Source organism: Sarcophilus harrisii, chromosome 3, assembly GCF_902635505.1.
Source record: "Sarcophilus harrisii chromosome 3, mSarHar1.11, whole genome shotgun sequence".
Lineage (NCBI taxonomy): Eukaryota > Metazoa > Chordata > Mammalia > Dasyuromorphia > Dasyuridae > Sarcophilus > Sarcophilus harrisii.
Window position 1 is genome coordinate 274,073,511 of NC_045428.1, and position 20,207 is coordinate 274,093,717.

At 33.1% G+C, this 20,207-nt stretch overlaps 1 protein-coding gene across 6 annotated transcripts in view; it reads left to right on the top strand.

Moving 5' to 3' along the window:
- RPS6KA3 (ribosomal protein S6 kinase A3) overlaps positions 1-12,920 on the top strand; it is a 97,539-nt gene extending 84,619 nt beyond the window's left edge. For all 6 annotated transcript variants that reach the window (XM_031959505.1, XM_031959506.1, XM_031959509.1 and 3 more), the window contains 2 exons: positions 1,597-1,737; positions 3,569-12,920. In XM_031959505.1, the coding sequence (XP_031815365.1) occupies positions 1,597-1,737; positions 3,569-3,691 (264 nt within the window). In that variant the 3' untranslated portion in view covers positions 3,692-12,920. The remainder of the gene's footprint in view (positions 1-1,596; positions 1,738-3,568) is intronic.
- Positions 12,921-20,207: the final 7,287 nt, after the last annotated feature.

Consider the following 20,207-nt stretch of genomic DNA (forward strand, 5'->3'; position numbering starts at 1 on the left):
GAGATCTCCTCTAGAATAAAATATAAACTCCTTCTTATAAAACCCTGAAGGCCCTGGACCTCTCATTCCAGCTTCATTGATCATTTCTACCCCTTCACTTTATGAACCATCCTACCATGGCATCTTATCTCCTTATCTCTTCCTCTCTCCCCCTCTCCCTCTTACCCCCTCTCTTTCCCATTTATGTGCCTTTAGACTAGCCATTTCCACACCTGGGGGGTACTTTTATTAATTCTATATCTGCTACATTGTGTGTATATATATGTGTGTGTGTGTGTTGCTTGTGTGTGTGTATTTATATACATATGATATATATGTATATATAAAGTCCTTGTTAATTCTATATCTGTGCTAAATTTTATATATATCTGGCAAACAGTAGGCTCTTAATTAGTACTTGTTCATTGACTCTTGTTTAGAAATTATAAGTGTACACTAAAGAATGATAGCTATAAAATATATCTAGATCTTTGCCTGATTTCACAAACATTTCCTGTTTGCAACTCTGTTGTTATCCTTATATTATTGCCACCATTTGCCTATTTTGCTGCTAATTATGTAATGGTGCATGTTTCTTTAGAAAATTTCATCTTACCTAGTATTAACTGGGAGTCACTGTTTCTTTTATTCCTCTCTAATTGATACTCTATCCCACTCCCCAAAGTGACTATTCTACACTTTATCTTTTCTCTTCAACCCTCTTACCTCACCTCTGTCCCCCAGTCACCTATAGAGGACTGTCCTCGTACTTAACCAAGAAAATAGAAGTCATTCATTATGAATTCTACCTTCTCCTATTTGTGTGTTAGAACCCCTTGATATCTAATATTTTGTTCTTTTGCTCTAGTCTCAGACAATGAAGTAGCCATTCCTCTCAACCAAGGCCAGCATTTACACATTTTCCTTTGGTCCTATCACTCAAAAGATTACTACTCCAATCATTCCCTTTCTGTCTTGCTACTTTTCAATCAAAGTATTACAGAATTTGAGAGTTCAAGTTACTTCCATAGCAGTCAAATCTGACTCATTCTTGAAAGGAATTCCCTCTATCACCCAAATATATTCAATAATCTTTTCCTGTCTCCTGATTCTTTTTCATCCTTGAGGTTTAAATCTACTCATCCTTATGAAATGCTTAGCAAACAAACCTGCTCCTTTCTCTTTCTTTTCTCAAACTTCTAGAAAAAGCTGTATGCAAAGATTGCCTTCTCTTCCTTTCCTTTCATGTATCATCTTTAATCTAACTTTTCTGATCTCACCATTGAACTGAAACTGCTCTCCCCAGTTACTGATGATCTTTCAACTGATACAATTAATGAGTTTTTTAAATCCCAATCTTTTTTTTTTTAAAAAAACTGTTTTAAATGAGATAGTACTGATCACCTTACTCCTTTGATACTTTGTCCTCTCTGGATTTATGTAAGACTTATTACTATGTTTTTCTTTTATCTGACTATTTCTTGCCAATCTCCTTCTGTAGTTAATCATCCCTGTTACAGCTCCTAACCATAGATGTGTTCCCCAAGGTTCTGTCCTGAACCTTCTGTCTTTTAAATTCTTAAAAGACATTTAAATTTTCCTTTATTATAATTACAGGATCTTGTTTCAAAGATGCTTCATGTAGATCCACATCAAAGATTAACTGCTGCCCTTGTACTTAGACATCCTTGGATAGTTCACTGGGACCAGTTGCCCCAATACCAGCTAAACAGACAAGATGCTCCACATCTAGTAAAGGTAAATTTGCTATTATAATTTACTGTTATTTAGACTTGGTCCAGGAGACACTGGTGACAAAATAAATATTTCTAGAGATTCTTGCTGTTCCTCTTTTCACTCTTCTATAGTATCTGCTCTCTGTTGAAGAATTCTGGTGGAAGCTGTCTTGATAAATTATAATGAATGGATAAGGATAACGAGAAATCAATAGAAACCTTTAACTTAAAAAATTTAATTCAGAAGCAGGTCAGAAAGAATCAAAGGCAAGCAGAACAATTTTGAAGACACATTTATTATTTATTGTAAAAAAAAAAAAGTAAGCTGACTATAATGGACTGTTTCTTGTACAGGCCTCTTTCTATGAATTTGGAATTATCTTTTATATATAGATGTTTGTTAAGCTCAGAATTTAAAAAAATTCACAAAACCCCAAAAAAGGGAAACTTACTTCTGAATTCATTATAAGTCCTATGTAGCTATACTTTAATTTTAAAATAAGTCATGGATATTTTTGAAATTCCAATGCTTCTTGTACTTAAATCTGAGTCTTGTGAAATGAAATAGTCCTAGCTGTAGTTTTATAAATTAGTTAAATTTGAATTTAATATGTCATATTTAAGCTTTTCTCAGTGGATAGTTAATTTTTTTTTAAAGGAGTTTATGATTCATTTACTAATTATAGTAAATGAAAGAATGCAAGGTTGCTTAATGTGGTAAGCTTGCTCTTTCTGAGCAAAATCATTATTACTCTTGGCAACTACTAGGATCCTACCTAGTTCCTCCATCTGCCTATTCAGATATCTAAAGTGTACTGTCCAGTGCAAGGTTCTCTGAAGAAACCTTAGTGTCCTTCACATAACAGTAGTGTGATACAGGTTCTCCCCTAAAAAAAAAAAAAAAATAGCCACAAAATACTGCTGCTTCTCAAATTATGTCATTGTAGAGAGTTCATGTTCTTAATTTAAAAAAAAAATTAATAGTTTTGCTTTTCCAAATATACACAAAGATAGTTTTAAATTAATTACCTTTGCAAAATCTTGTGTTCCAAATTTTTCCCCTCTCTCCCTTTCCCCCTCCCCCATTCCCAAAACAGCAAGCAATCCAATGTAAATTAAACTTGTGCATTTCTTCTAAACATATTTCCATATTCATCATGCTACACAAGAAAAATCAGATCAAAAGGGAAAGAACATCAAGAAAAAAAAAGCAAACAAATAACAACAAAAAGTACTATATGCTTCACTCCATATTCAGTTTCCATAGTTCTGTCTCTGGATACAGGTAACTCTTTCCCTCACAAGTCTATTAATTACCTTGAATCATCTCTCTGTTAAAAAGAACCAAGTCCATCACAGTTGATCATCACATATTCTTGTTGTTATTGTGTACAATCTTCTCTTGGTTTTACTCACTTCACTTAGCATCAGTTCATATAAGTCTCTCCAGGCCGCTCTGAAATCAGCCTCTTCCTCATTTCTTACAGAACAATAATATTCCTTAACATTTACATACCATAATTTCTTCAGCCATTCTCCAGCTGATGGGCATCCACTCAATTTCCTGTTCCCTTGCCACAACAAAAAGCCATGCCCTTAATTTTTAACAAGAATCAGGATTGTTCAATATGACTGCAACAAGATAACTCCTAATACCAGACAAAATCTGTGCTCCATTTCCCACCCTTCATTGTATTTGTTTTAGCCAAAAGATTTTAGTCTTATGGTTTATTTTAGTCATATATCTAATGTAATTCAACTAAATTTAACATGTGAAAAGATTTGATTATATCATGTTTGTTTTATAATTGATTGTTCTGCAATTCCTATATTGATTTTTTTTACATCTTTAGGGTGCCATGGCAGCTACATATTCTGCTTTAAATCGCAACCAATCACCAGTTTTGGAACCAGTAGGCCGTTCTACACTTGCTCAGCGGAGAGGTATTAAAAAAATTACCTCAACAGCCCTCTGAAGTGACCTCAACCATTTATTTGGTACCATGGTATAAGATGATAGCACAAATCATGGCAACAGGTAGCACATACCTGAGAGATACCTGCAAGCACACACTGTCCCAGCTGGTACCCATAATGCTGCTGCTCCTGCTGCTCCTGCTTTCATCTGTTCTCGCTTTAAATGATTGTTGGCAAGTTAGACTTTCCTGGAGCTTCGAATGGAATGAATAATGAAGATATGTTCACTGAATCAACCAGAAGAATCATGAACACCACCTCTGTCATTAAACAAATATACATACACACATATGTTCGTGTGTGTGTGTGTGTGTGTATGTGTGTGTGTATATATATATATACACACACACACACACAAATATATATACATATTATATATATATATACATACATACACTGAATAATAAAGTACTCTACCATATAGCATTATTTTTATAGGGAATATTTCTTGTCCCCAAAAATATTCTTTGTTACTTATAAGGATGGACAATTTCTGTTTAGCACTTAACTTAAACAATCCGTTTATATTAGCACTGTATCCTTTGTGCCATCCAACATTTTGTATGTTTTTGTAAACAATTCATACACAGTACATTTCTGTACTGCTTTCTTTAATGTATACATGCCTTGTTTAACTTGGACCTTATTATGAATCAATTTGACTATTAAATCTGGTTAAGCAGTTCACCTGAATTAATCAGTATTGTTGGACAGCTCGAAAATTGCCTGATTGCTCAACAGCCATTGAATGTAATACTATGATCTTGTACAAACCCTTCCTCATTTCTATGTCACTGATTTTGTTCTTAAAGTGAGGTGCACTGTCATGCAGATATAGGGAGCTGTTGTACTAGGGCAAGGTGAAATAGTGCATTAATATGCGTGTGTGGCATGGTATCAAGAATATGCCAAAAAGCAAGCCTATCCACTTTGCAACCCTATTGCTTTGATCTGATTTTTCTTAAGTAAGGAATCTTTCCCCTTGCACTTTTTAATTTTGAGTGGTATTGGCTTAATATTAGTTGTTTGTGTTTTGAATTTTTGTTTTAAATTTTATTTGGGAGTTACTTAGTGAGACAATTAGATAAGAAAAGATTGTCAAAAACTCGTGTCCATTGTAGCTATGGTATTAGGTGCTGGTTTGAAATCGATTCACAAGTCACTGCTCTTCATTTGAAATTGAACTTAAATCTTATCCTATAGCAGAAAGTATTCTTGACCATCCAGTGTTGAATTGGAAAGATAAAATATAAATTAGTTCATCTTTATGAATGATTTTGTGTACTTCTGAATACCTGGAGTCAGGATACTTCTGACTAGTTAGTTGGTCACCATATTTAACCTAGCGTTTTAGCATTCTTCAAAGAGATATAAATTTGGTGAGTGTCACTATTTTGTTTCACCATTGAAATGTATGCAAACATGATTGCCCAAATGAGGTGTCTGAAGCAGATTTCTGCCAGACTACTCGGTGTCTTATTTGCTTGTTTTGCAAATGTCACTTTTACAGACTATGGAAATGCTTAATTAACTCAGTTCCTTTTCTGCTATTAACTAATCAATGATCTTAAAATATATTTGTGCAAGGAAAAAATAAGCTAATTTACCTCATTCTGAATATGCTTAGTTAAATCTAATACACTAAGCCATATGAAATCAAAAATTTTTTTTCCTGCCAAAAGCTTTAATTATTTCTGTATAAAAGTATAAAACAAGAAGGCTTTGGTTTGGTTTATCTAAACAATTTATGGCAATTGGTTATCATGCCTTAAATTGGTGAGCTAGCCTATTAATTGATGTCCTATAGTTTTGAGGTTAGGAATACCGAGAACATAAACAAGACTAGGTTCTCTTTAAATTGTATAATTCTTGATGATTTTGAATGGATGAGAAATAACCATTTCTGTGACAATTCAGAGATTAGAAATCATTTAAATGATAAGAGGGATTAAGATGGTTGCTAAATTAAATATCTGCACCCTGTTAACCAGAATGGTTATCAGAAATCGAATGAAATAAGACCTAATAATATTGCATAGATGGGGCACCAGAAAGAAACTTTGATGTTTCCGAAGTACTTAACATAGATGATGTTGTTATCTAGGAAAGTGTTCATATTTTCTCCATTACCTGGAAAGAATTAGTTTTCTTTGATCTTAATTGAACTAAAACTTCATTCACACTGGCATCCTGTAACATTGTTTCTTTTAAATTATGATCATAATTTGGGGCAGGACAAGAAATAATTCAGGCAGATTATATTTTTAACTAAAGTTAATTTAAGATGACTAAAATTTAAAAGGCAGTTGTCAACCATAAAATTGTCCATTTAGAGCAGAAAAAAGCACATTAGAAATTCTCCATTCCAACCATTTCATATTACAGAAGAGAAAACCGGTCCAGAAAAGTTAAAACTTCAGTTTCCCTCACAGTAAAAAGAGGATTAAGTCCTCTAAGCTCTAAAATTCTATGATTTGAAATAATGTGTCAAGTTCACAGAACTCTTTGGTAGCTGAACAAAAACTCAAATCCAGGGAAACTGTGTTATAATGAAAAGAACCCTGAATTTGAAGTCAGAAGCTCTGCCTTTTATCACTTATGAGACCATGTCACTCTTCTGGGCCTCGTATACCTTATGTGTAAAATGAGAGATGATTTAGATGATCTCCTAGGAGTTCATTCCAAACCCTAGAATCATAGGACTTCCAATTATATTAAATATTTACCATATCATGCTATCTTCCCTGTATATTGCCCCTTGACAAATAAATTAAGAGTTACATTTTTGTTAGAATTAGCTTCCATTCAACAAATATTTATTGAAAACCTATATTATCTTCTGAGGCACAGATTAATAAAAGAGTGCCTGCCCTCAGGGAGCTTATAGTTGATAAGGAAGACTATGTACACAAATAACTATAATAAAAATTATACACTCTTATGTTATTGGATACTCTGATTTTAGTATTATCAGTAAGTAAGTGTGATCTTACCTGCTAGATTTAGGTAAATTGTCTTACTCTTTAAATAACAATTCACATAATCACAGAACTATCACATTGGTTAAGAAAAAAGGTTATGAAAATAATTCAGGGCTCCTTTTTTCATCTGACATTACCATTTTTATTAATTGCTTTGAATTCAGTTCTTCCACATTTCTCTAGTCACTTTATTAACATGGACATTTAATCTTCTCTCTCTCACCATTAAGCTATCTTTTGGAATCTACGTAATATTCTATTTTCAAAAATCTTCCTCTTTTGTCTTCTTGCATTGCCAGTAATGAATGGGAAGCAAGTATTAGTTATTAGAAAGCATTGGTTAATCAAAATGCTGCTAATTTAACAATGTCCCCTGCATTCTAAAGAGTACTTGGAGCACATACACCATTCATTTTGTTTTCTTTTTTAAGCAATTGTATTAAAATTAAGTGTTTTGGTTGTTTTTTTTTTTTTGTTTTTTTTTTTACAAATCACTTTTACTTTTTCTAGTTTATTAGAGACATCACATCCAGATATTTTCTGTTTATATATAATTGTATTGTGACTATTTCCAGGATTGATTTTTGTGCTTGTCCCAGAAAGTCTCAGTCCTATTACTGTGCTAGATGGAGCTTCTTTTGACTAAAGGTTCCGTTTAGGCTTTGATCCTTGTAATTTTAAATTCAGGTAAGGTTAGATGTTTTAACAGATGAATTAAATCAGTATTGTGACTGCAATTAATAAGAATAGCCGTCTTTATCTCCAGGGTGCTTATATTTTGCTAATCTTAAGTGAGAATTTGTGGAGATTTTTTAATGAAGGAATAAAATGAGGTAATTAATACCTGTGGTACTCTGTGGATCCACACATAACCACTCTTTTTTACAGTTGATGGACCTGCATAGCCATACTAAACAAACAAAGCACTCAGAAACAACTTAGTGTTATTTCTGTCTATGGAATTTTGTGTAGTGTGCTTTGAAAAAAGTAGTTTTTAATTTGGTTCCTATGTGACAGTGCATCTCAAAGAATTGAGAAACTTTATTTTCTTAAACCTGGGATCTCAATCTCAAGTGCATTACTTTGTCTTGACTAGTCTTTTATTGTTTGTTTGTTTAAAAAGAAGACTAAGGATTTGGATGAGCGCCTACCTCCTACCTCTTAAGGCTCTTTTCTCATGACTGCTACTAAACCTTGGAGTTTGTGATCAGCAGTTTAGATTTTTGTCCTGGTGATGACTACCAGGTCTCCTAGCAGAGTGCAAGTAGATGTAATTGGGCAAGAAAAAAAAAATGGTATCATTCACAGAGGAATCTCAAACAAAACTTCAGAGCTAAGTTGCCAGTTATTTATGTAAGTGTATGAGAGAAAATAGAGAAGCTGGCTATAATACTAAGTAGATTTAGTTTTGTAATCTAGTGGGGTGAAGATTTCTACTTCTATTAGAATCATTATAGTATTGAACAAAACCCATATTGAGCATTTCCAATTGATGTATTTAAAACAAAATTTTAAATACAAAGCAAGGACATAAGAATATAGCTTGTTTTGTTTTATCTTAATAGATGTAGTTTACAGTACTTCTAAAGCTTTGCTTCTTTATTTGGAAGAAAAAAAAATAAGCTTCATGATATGTCATTCCTTGGTAAGTTTAAAAATTATTGGATGATGAGTTTTACTCAGTTTACATCACTCAAAAGTGATGTAAATTTATTAGTTTTATCTTTGCTTTTATCCTAATCAAAAAAGGGAAGTGTATACATGAGGGATGTAATTATTTTGCAGTTTTTGCTGGGAAAGGAGAAGTTGGGTAGATAAGTACTTAAATGGTTTTTAAAAAAGAGAAAAATAAGATAAATATTTTTCTACTATTATATGATTATACTTTATACTAGTTTCTCTAGTATGGCATGCCAGGAAGTCCAGGGTACTATATCATAAGTTAATAGTGTATTTTACCTTTTATTAGGCAATTAAAGTAGCATCAGATGCTTGGCACTACTGCCTTGATTATAAAATACTCATAAAAGATCAAATATTACTGAACAATTTAAAAGAATAAATTATTCCCAAGTTTGATCTAGGAAATTTTCCAATCATATTGTTAATGTGTAATCTAAGCTATTTCAATGGTATACATGAACAATCCTGGAAAGATATTGCTTGTATTCCTGGCACAAGTTGTCAGGCTTTGTAATCTTTAAAAGAAATGAAAATTTATACAATGAATAAACTTTCAAATAGATATGTACACACACACACACACACACACACACACACACATATATGCCACCTTTTTCCACATACTTTTAATTACTGTATGCCAGTTGGATAACAGCATGTCATCTCAAATCAAGGTTCTGTCTCATTAACTCCTATCTGTGAAATTAGATTTCCAGATTTTGATTATATAACCTGCCAGGAAAATACCGAAGCTTATTGGCTAAATCTTATAAGATAATCATTCAATAAGACATTTTCAATTTTGTTGGGTAGATTTTATGTCATGCTATTTAGGGATGGTTCACTTAGAACATCTTAGATTTTTAAATCAATGGAAAGCCTCCAAGATAAAAGTTCAAACTATGTACAAATATTTGATAACTGTCAACCAGAGAAATTTATTATTAATGTTATTAAATAATGATTTTATTTTATCATGAAGTTTATGCTCATCTCAAGCCCGGTTGCTAATGATCCTGTGAGAATTAAGTTTTCAGTCTCACTAAAATTTCTAATCTTTAACAAACTTTGAGTTACTACTATCAGAGAGGAGATTAGTCTACAATTTTGTTACCTGAAATAACCACCATGGTGGAAAAAATAGGGATAATTTGTAATTATAGCTGCTTCTATAGCAAGATCAAAGGCATATTTCACAATGGCTTTGCTATATTAAATTGAAGTCCTCTGAGGTGGGTGTGGTAGGACCATATAAAATCAAAGTGACTTAGAAGACCATTATTTTTTAAATTAATTTTCAATTTTTTTCTGTGCAAAATAGCTTATCAGATTTTACTAATGAGGCATATTAGTTAATATGTTTTGTAGTGAAATTCTTTACAACCAAATAGGTATCCTTAATGTTCTGATCTTTTTTTTATAAACATAAAACTCGAGATATTTTAAAGTCATTATATTAGATTAGTGATCTCAAATGAGAAAGTGGTCATTCAAATTTACTTTGATTATGTATTATAGATAAAGCATATGTCTGAAGGAGAATCCCAAAATTGTATTTCAAATGAAAAAGTAATAATTTTTTATTTCCCATAATGTGTTTTAACAGGAAAAGGTGTGGTGTTTTTATTTCCTTCTTAAAGTGGGATACCTATTAGTCATTTTTCATGAGCATAACTCAATGTTAAATATGTTGAGAGGTTGAATAAAGAAGATTGATTGTTAGTATCTGAAAGTTATAGATACAAGATAATAAATGAGAAAGAAGACATTATGGCAATACAAATAATTGCAAGAATGTGAAGATGAGAAAATTTGAAGCATTCAGAACTTCAAATATGTGTTTCCACTGCATGATTCCCCCCAATAAAATCCCTTTAGTTAACTTATGGAGTCAAGAAATATGTGTGTATTTTGAAAAAAATTTTGAAGTGCTAACTATTAATATACAAAGTATGTGTTATATAGAGAAGCAGGTTTTAGAGAATGGCAACATCAAAAATATACTAATGCATTTACTTTAGTAAATTATCTAAGGATTTAAGATTGCAGAGCATCCAGAATCAGGAGGAAGAAAAAAACACTGATCTGAATCAGAAGGGTCTATATAAGCATATTAAATATTGTGTGCAAAGTGCTAGGAAAAGAGACTCTGCTCTCCTCTACAGAGTAAAAGACAGTTTGTAGGTTACAAATCTGATAGTGCCTGGCACATAGTAAATATTTTCTTTAAATGCTTATTCACATAAAAGACTCATGAGAAGGAAAAAATGATCTTCTTGAATATATTATTAAAGCACCCCAATTACCCAAATTCATTTCAAGCAAAGATACCCCAGGCAATTGGTTAGCTCAGTTAAGTGCTAGGGGACCTGGATTTTCTTGTATGTCTTTACCCCCTCTCTTAGCTCCACAAAAGAAACGAATTACAGAAATTGTCACCTTTTCTCCTTGTCATGTCTTGTTTTGCTTGAAGGATGAAGCAATACCAAATTGTTTGGGTTTGGGTTTTTTAAAATGATAAGGCTGGATCTTCAGATTTATTTTACAGGAAGTAGCAGGACCATAAGATTTAAAGGAGATAAACCCCTTAGAAATCATCTAATGAGACTAATTTTACAGATGCTGAAACAGGCCCAGGGAAATTAGTGCAATTTATTGTTTTTCTTTGGAACAACTCAATAAAAATACAAAGTGTTAATTTACCCTAATACACAGCTAACTACTGATAGATGGAGGAAGAGAGTGCATCTTTCATTTCCTGATAGTGGCTCAGCTTCAGTTTGTACTTAAGTAGTTCACAGTGCTTTATCCATAGATGATGTTCATTAAGTATTTTTAATTAAAAATACAAGAAAATGCAATGAGTTAAGATCAATTTCTTGTAAATCTTGTAAATGAGTTTTCTGTTACTGATCTAAGCTTTAAAAAGTATTTTTGATTTGGGTTTTTTTTTTCCAAGATGGCAGAAAAGTGTTTTTGAAAGTATAATTGTTTATTAAAACTACAAGGACATGACTAACAAGTATTGAGTAAAAAATAAAATAACCTATGTATTAATTCCCATAAAGACAGCAAAGATATCAGAGATTACCTGAACCATATTTAAGCAGTGAAAATAGATTGAGAAGCATTATTCTTGAAGTAGTAACCTAAGTTCAAATCCTTCTCTCAGACATTCTTGATTATGAGACCTTGGACAAGGGAGAAGGAATGTCAAGACTGGAAGTTCCCAACACCATTGAAATCAGGATCATAGCTATAGGCAGCTGGTGGCAAAATGGATTAAGTACTGGAACTGTAGTTGGAAAGATCCAAGTTCAAATTCAGATTTAGATTCTAGCAATATGACCCTGAACAATTCACTGAACTCTGTTTCCTCAACTGTAATGTGGAATGATAGCCCCCATTTCAAAAGATAATTGTAAAGATCAAATGAGACAATTTAAAAAACAATACTTAGCACATAGTAAGTGCCTTATACTTTTTCCATCCCCACTGCTTTAGAGGTAAAGGTTGTTAGAAGTTATATAGTTCAAATCTCTTGTTTTACAAATGGGTAAACTGAGGGCAAGAGAAGGTAAAGTGATTTGCCTTGATCACAGAGGTAGCAAGTAAAAAAGCTGGAATTTCAGCCCAGGTCCTCTTGAATAAATCCAATATTCTTCTCTACTACAGGATGAAAACAAAAATGTATATGTACATGTTGGGGGATTATTGTATTTTTATGTTTATGGGTGGGGGTTGGGGTCCCAACCTATTGCAGTGTGATATTGAAGAATGCAATGTTTGTTACATATTATATCATCGTGTGTACATATTAATACATATTTGTACATAAACATACCTAACTTCATTTTTTAAAAGCACTGTATACAAAAAGTAGAAAACAAAAATCTTTAGGTAAGAGATTTTGATTTAACCATTATAATCATTCTTTACCTATTTGTTGAGAGGAGAATAGGTAAGTGGGAGACTAGTAAATTAATGATTTGTGGTCACTTAGCTGAATTCTCCTTCTCTCTCTCTCTCTCTCCTCCTCACCTCTGCCCCCACTGCTTATTTCCCAGGTAAGAACACTTTCCACTGAATTTGGACGTTTATTTAGCATTTTTCACAAGACATCATGAGCCGTGGCTTTTCTCCAGTATTTTGGTACACATTTTTGCCCATGTTTCATAAAGTTCTACCCTGTTTTCTACAAGAGTAGTCTCATGTATCTTCAGTTATATTACCATATTCTCTCCCATTGAGGGAAACTTTCCTCAAGTAGCCTCATATTACAGCAAATCTCTTTTAAAGTATTAGTTATTGATACCTCATCCGCAATCTGATTATGTAATATAGACTTCTGATCCATAATAAGCCTTCATTTGAAAATTAACTCCCAAGAAGAATTTTATATTTTCTTCAAATGTATTCTTATGAAGTATTAGGAGAAAAGGAGATAGCTCCCTTACACTGACCAGCAAGAATCACCTTTGAGCATCTTTTAAGCTAGGATATTTATGTTGTCAAATGCCTACTGGAAAAAAAAAAAAGTTAAATAGGTAACTATGTTAAATTACCAAAAGCTATTTTCAGCTTCTTTTGAACTTTCCAGTTAAATGGGGTTTTTGGAGCCATGGGTCTCTTCATCTCTGTTCTGTGTTCTATTAAATTCTACTCCTGGCTTCTAGATGGAAAGAATGTATAGCTGAAGAGTAAAGAAAAGGACTTGAGTTAAATAAGAAGAAAACTAAAAGTGATTTGGAGAACTTTGGATTTGTGAAGAAAAGCATGCATTAAATTTGAAGAGAAGACATTTGGGAAAACTTGAGAAAAAGTTGAATGATACAATCTGATAGGGAACAATTGAAGAAGGTAGTAACTGAAGGCAAGGTTTATGTATGAAAAAGTAAGTAAACAAATTGATACTAGATCAAAGAAGGAAAATGCACTAGAGTAGAAGTGGGTATTAGGCTGTTTAGGATATAAAGTGCTAAAGAAGTGAGGTGTAAATATGGACAAGCAGTTTGGATGACAAAGGATGGAAAATCCGACAATTAAGAATGGAGGACAGGACAAATAGTGACTAAATTTTGTGTGTTTATCACTGCTAAATGATTTGTCATCTAATTCAAGGTAGTATACACTAGAAGAAAAGGTAAATATCCTCAAAAAATATCTCTCCACATTTCTGTAACCACATTTCTGGTTATCAAAAACAATGAAATTTTCCTAAAAGAAAAAAATATGGAAAATGGGTTTAAGTTAAGGGAAGGGAAGGGGTAAAAGTTGGGAGGAAAAGAATAGAGACAATGTAAAGAAGTAAAAAGATGACATGACCTGTGGAAGAATGTAGCATTGAAAGGGAAGGGGGAAAATTACTGTTCACTTGGAGTTTTGAAAAAGCAAATTTAAAAGTCCTTCTGGGGCGTTGGGGGGAAGAAACCAGATATTATGAAGAGGATGAAGCTATCATATTAGTAATAATAAAAATACACAGGAGTATCGGGAAACATTATCCAAGAAATGTCAAAGGAAAAAGAATGAGGAGTGGCTAGTAACTCAGGTAAAGGGTGCTGGATTTTTTTATTGACTACATTAGTGGTGTGTTGCTATCCAAGGACACAAATCCAAGATAATTTCTAAGAGCAGGTAACCACAACCCACTTCCATTGATTCATAAGTGGACATAAATGAAATGCCAGAAGAAATTTACTTTAAAAGTATCCTCAATGCATTCCTATTCACTTCCTGATAGCACTCCTCGATTTCATCATCTCCAGAAACTCATCTTTGTGAAAGATGGAATCAACTCTGAAACATCCCTTCAGTACTCCCTGCACCTGAAGCCCCTTGCTCCTAAGTGTAGAAAGAGAAAGGTGGAAATCAGCCCCTCCCAGGTCTTCTATTTAAAGAAGGGCTTGAGGCAGCACCTGGCTACAGGACTTTCACATGCTTCCATCCTGGGTACCTTATCCTCCACCCCACTTTTTATAACACACACACACACACAAAATCTTCCACACAGCCACCAAACTGATATTCCTAAAGCACAGACTTACCCATGACACTCCCCTAATCAAAAAACTTCATTGTTTCTATTTCTTCCAGGATAAAATACAAACTCTTCAAGTTGGCATCTAAAATTCTTCACAATCTGGCTACAGCCTATCTCTGCAGAAGATACACATTGCTTGTCACACATTTAAAATGTTCCCACCAAACTGCCTTTTTGCTGTTCCCATTTATACCTCTATTCATTTGCACATAATCTCCCATATTTAGAATCCTGTCCCTTCTATCACCTTTTAGACTTCACTTCCTTTCTAGTCTCCTCTCAAATGCCACCTCATTCAATCCCCCTTTCTTGGCTCCCTTATTCTTAATGTTCTGCCCACATCATTATTTGTTTTGTATATCCTACAGTTATTAAAGAAATAATGCATTCCTCTGGTGGAATGTAAGCCTCTGATGAAAGCTAGTGCTGAATAATGCTTTTTGATTCGTGGAAGAGATGGCTGGTGAACATCTGGAAAAGAAAGAACCAAGTAGATTAGGGAATACTGGCAAGTTAATTTTAGTAGGGTTTGAAGAATCAGTCATCCATGCTATTATTATGGAAAAGTTCAAGAGCTGAGGGAAAGATAGTAGTATGGTTAGATTAATCTAGTAGTAGTAGTACATTCAGGTTATCAATACTCCGAGGTTACCTTGAAAGGAGTTCTCCAGTGGAACTACCCTGGAGGTTTGTATTTGGCCCTTTTGGCATTTGAAGCCTATCATAATCTGCTTCCCCATCCACCCCTAATACCTTTCCAGTTTTTTATGCACCCCACTTTCAAATCCCTTTTACAATTTCACCTATTACAAACTTTTCCTGGCCCTGTGTTAACATCATTGCTTTCCAGATCATAAAAAAGGGGAAAGGACCCACATGTGCAGAAATATTTGTAACGGTCCTTTTTGTAATGGCAAGGAACCAGAAGCTTAATGGATTCCCATCAGATGGGGAATGGCTGAATAAATTATAGTATATGAATGTTATGGAATATTATTGTTCTATAAGAAACAATCAGCAGGATGATTCCAGAGAGGCCTGGAGAGACTTACATGAACTTCTTGCTGAGTGAAGGGAGCAGAAACAATATAGCAACAAGAAGATTATGTGATGATCAACTATGATGCACTTGGCTTTTTTCAACAATAAGGTGATTCAGGCTAGTTTCAATGGTCTTGTGATGGAGAGAGCCATCTACACTCAAAAGAGAGGACAATGGGAACTGAGTGTGGACTACAACATGGCATTTTTCACTTTTTTGGGTTTTTTTTGCTTGTTTTTTTTCTTTCTCACTTTTTTTTTTTTACTTTTTGATCTGATTTTTCTTGTGCAACTTGATAATGTGGAGATATGTATAGAAAAATTGCACATTTGGCAGAAATTGGATTACTTATGGTCTAAGGAGGGAATGGACAGAAAGGGAGGGAGAAAAAATTTGGAACACAAGGTTTTGCAAGGGCGAATGTTGAAAACTATCTGCATGTGTTTTGAAAATAAAAAGCTTTAAAAATATATATTTTTTAAACCCACTACTGCCTTCTCTCCAAGATGACCCTGAATGTATCCTGTATATATCTTATTAGTTTCATATAATCTCTCCCATTAGAAAAGAGAGCAAGGACTCCCTTTTTCCTTTTTTTCTAGCTCCAGCATTTAGCACAGTGCCTGGTACATAGTAATTAATAATTAATATATATTATATAATATAACATTAATGATTATATTACATGTACATACATGTATTTCCCATCCACCCAAATAATGTAATATTAATCATTAATATTATAATAAACTGATTATTATTTATTATTGTTTAACATGTTTATAAATGATTTGGTTAGAGGTAGAGTTCACTTCTATCAAATTTATAGATGACACAAAGATGGAAATAAACTAATCCAATGAACGACAGACTCAAGAGCTAAAATGATTTTGACAGGTTGACACTTTGGAGTGAATCTAATAAAATGAGCTTTAATGTAGAATATTTCTTACACTTTTGAAATTGAATTTTTCAATCCATATATAAGATGGGGAAAGGCTGATTAAATAATTGGAGGGGGAAAAAACCCCAGAGACTTCACATCCTTCAAATTGGCAAAGATTAAAAAAAAAAATTGGCAATAGTCAAATGTTGAAAGCTTATGGGATGATAGGAACACTAAAATATGTTGTTGGTTGAGCTGTGAATTGGTACAACCATTTTGGAAAACAAATTAGAATTATGCATAAGAATAAATCCCCTGACCAAAGACCAAAGAGCCACAGAAGTATGAAACTGCTATTAACTCGAACAAAACAAAACAAAATCCCAAAGAGTTCGCACAATTTGTCAAAGCCATAGTTAATTCTAATACAAAATAAAACTAAAGCTTTAACAACAGTTTTAAGCAAAGGAGGTATGCAAAGAAGTAAGGGCTAGATTAGTAAATCTGAAATCACCAGCAGAGAAGAGATAAATAAATCTATAGGAGCAGTACTTCACCATACAAGTGAAATAATGAAGGGGAAGATGAGGAGACAATCCAGTACCTAGTTGTTAGTGAGTTAGCGTGAACCTGGTGAAGAAACAAGCAATGGACATTAGTGATCCGTTAAGGGTAATTTTAGTTGATCCTTCACCAAAATGAAAGTTTCTTTTGATTAAGGATTGCTTCCTTTTTTTTTTAAATTTATTTCCATACTTTATGCCCAGGACAGTGACTAGCATAGCAAATGTTTAATACATGCTTGACAACTTGATTAACCTTCGAGATCAAAATGAGTCACAGTGTGATTTAGTAGCCACACAATCTATTGCAGTCTTGGGCTAAGTTGAGACATAACTTCTAAGAATAAGGGGTTAATAGTCCCACTGTGACAGCTAGGTGGAGCAGTTCTGGGTAGAGCACTACTCTTGGAATTAGGAAGACTAATCTTCCCAAATTCAAATGTGGCCTCAGAAATTTACTAGCTGTGGGATCTCGGAAATGTAATTTAATCCTGTTTACTTCAGTTTCCTTATGTGGAAAATGAACTGGAGAAGGAAATGGCCAGATACTTCAATATCTTGCCCAAGAAATCCCCAAATAGTGTCACAACGAGTTGGACATGACTTAAGTGAATAACAAAGTCCCCTCTGTAGCCTGCCCTAATGAGACTACTTCTAAGAGCACTGTATTCACTTCTGGGGACAGTTTAGGAAGAATACTGATAAATTGGAGAACATTCCCAGAATAACAACCAGAATGATGAAGGGCTTAGAGTCAGGAATGAAGAAACTGGAGGTGTTCAACTTGACAAAAAGAAAAAAAAAAAGCTTGACAAAAAAAGAAAGAAAAAATACATATCTTCAAGGACTTGAACAACTTTCATGTGAAATTTATACTTGTTTTATATGACTTCCAAAGGCAAAACTAGGAGCAATATGTGCACCACAAAGAAGCAAATTTGTGCTGAATGTAAGGAAAAAATCTTCTTAACAATAAAAGCTAGCCAAAACTGGAATGGAATGCCTGAGGGATCTCCATGATCTCTACCCCACACCTCTAATGGCAGCCTTTAAGAAAAGGCTGGATGACTACTTGATAATAATATTTAAATCTTCTTCAGGTATTGGCTGGATGAGATGGTCTTTTTGCTCCCCTTCAAATCAGATTCTGTAATTTTATGAAAAATATTACCCACAAGCATATATATATATAATACATATATGTGAATATGCATATACATACATGTAGTAAAATCTTTCAAAAATCCTTTCTTGCTTGCATTTACCTCAAAATACTAACAATTTAATAAACAGATGCTGTCAAAGCAGCAGCATTCAGGCAGGCTGTTGACTTCATAGACAATCCCTTTGCATTGAATCACAAAGGACTAAAGAATCACAATCACTATCTCCATTCCCTCTATACCCATCCTTCAAAAAAAAAAAGGGTGCTCTCTTAGGCCTTGAAATTTCCCCTAGCACTTTTATTAGATAGATGGTAAAGCAATAAAACTGGGAATGGAAACTCCCAAGAGACAAATTGGTTTGTCAAAGCCATAAAGAAATAACAGAGGTAGAATTCTCCAACCACAATGTCTTAAACATTGGTCTTTTTGATGCACCTAGATCTTATTTTGTATCCTATGTATTTGTTTGGTTTGTCTCAAATTTCTTACTAGATTGTAAACTCCAAATGGGCAAGAACTTTTTTTTTTTACTTCAATGCCTAGCACAGTGACTTGTCCAATAGCTAGTATTTTATTATGTTTCTGAGTGAAATGTAGGAAAAAAGAATTTGTTAAACTGAATGTTTTGAGCAAAATGATCATAAACGCATTATTTTCATACAAAGATTTGTTGTGCTTACAAATCAAACAAGATGCATTAGGTGTTTTAAACACTCAAAATATATTTGATTTCCACTTAATTTTTTGAGACATCATGCATCATCATCTAATGATATTTGCTTCTTAACTATTAGAAGCATTTCTATCTGTCCAAACTATTTTCAAATTACTTCCAAATCTCTTTCTCAACTCAAGATTTTTATATACATCTAATTTTTCAAGGCATGTATAATTTACTGGGGGATAAAATCTTTACCTCTAAAAAATTAACATGATTTTTCAGATTTTTTAATAATCGTAGTCAAAATTAACATGATTTTTTAATAATTGTAGCCAAAATTAACATGATTTTTCAGATTTTTAAATAATTGTAGTCAAAATTAACATGATTTTTCAGATTTTTTAATAATTGTAGTCAAAATTAACATCATTTTTCAGATTTTTTAATAATTGTAGTCAAAATTAACATGATTTTTCAGATTTTTAAATAATTGTAGTCAAAATTAACATGATTTTTCAGATTTTTAAACAATTGTAGTCAAAATTAACATTTTTCAGATTTTTAAATAATTGTAGTCAAAATTAACATGATTTTTCAGATTTTTTAATAATTGTAGTCAAAATTAACATGATTTTTCAGATTTTTAAATAATTGTAGTCAAAATTAACATGATTTTTCAGATTTTTTAATAATTGTAGTCAAAATTAACATGATTTCTCAGATTTTTTAATAACTGTAGTCAAAATTAACATGATTTTTCAGATTTTTTAATAACTGTAGTCAAAATTAACATGATTTTTCAGATTTTTAAATAATTGTAGTCAAAATTAACATGATTTTTCAGATTTTTTAATAATTGTAGTCAAAATTAACATGATTTCTCAGATTTTTTAATAATTGTAGTCAAAATTAACATGATTTCTCAGATTTTTTTAATAATTGTAGTCAAAATTAACATGATTTTTCAGATTTTTTAATAATTGTAGTCGTATCTTTTACTTTAAAAATGATTCTAATTTTTTTTGAACTAGAGAATCTCCACTAGAAAAAGTTCTATTTATCTCACTATCATGGGCTCCCCCACAAAAAGATTTAATGATTATGTTTATTGGTGTAAAGGGTCCTAAGAAAAGTCTCCTAAAAAAAAAAAAATTTGTGCCGCCCACGTTAGCTACGTAGTGAAGATTTTGAGTTAAGAGAGTGGATGACTCATAATGAGCGCCGTAAGCACATCCCATTTAAAGATAGCCACGGGCCTGCGGAGGTGTCAATCAGCTGGGATCAGGGACAGGGGCCTACCTCACTCCCTGGCCCAGCAGCAACGGCAGGGCTGGGGAGGGGTCAGCAAATAATGAAGAAGGCGCTGGCGGGTCATTTGGGTTTTGGGTTTGTTTTTCTTTTTAAGAATCCCCATCCACGTCCTAAATAAGCCTAAAAGCCTCAGAGCGTCCAGCATTTAGGTCAGAAACCGCGGTTGAGTCACAACAGCG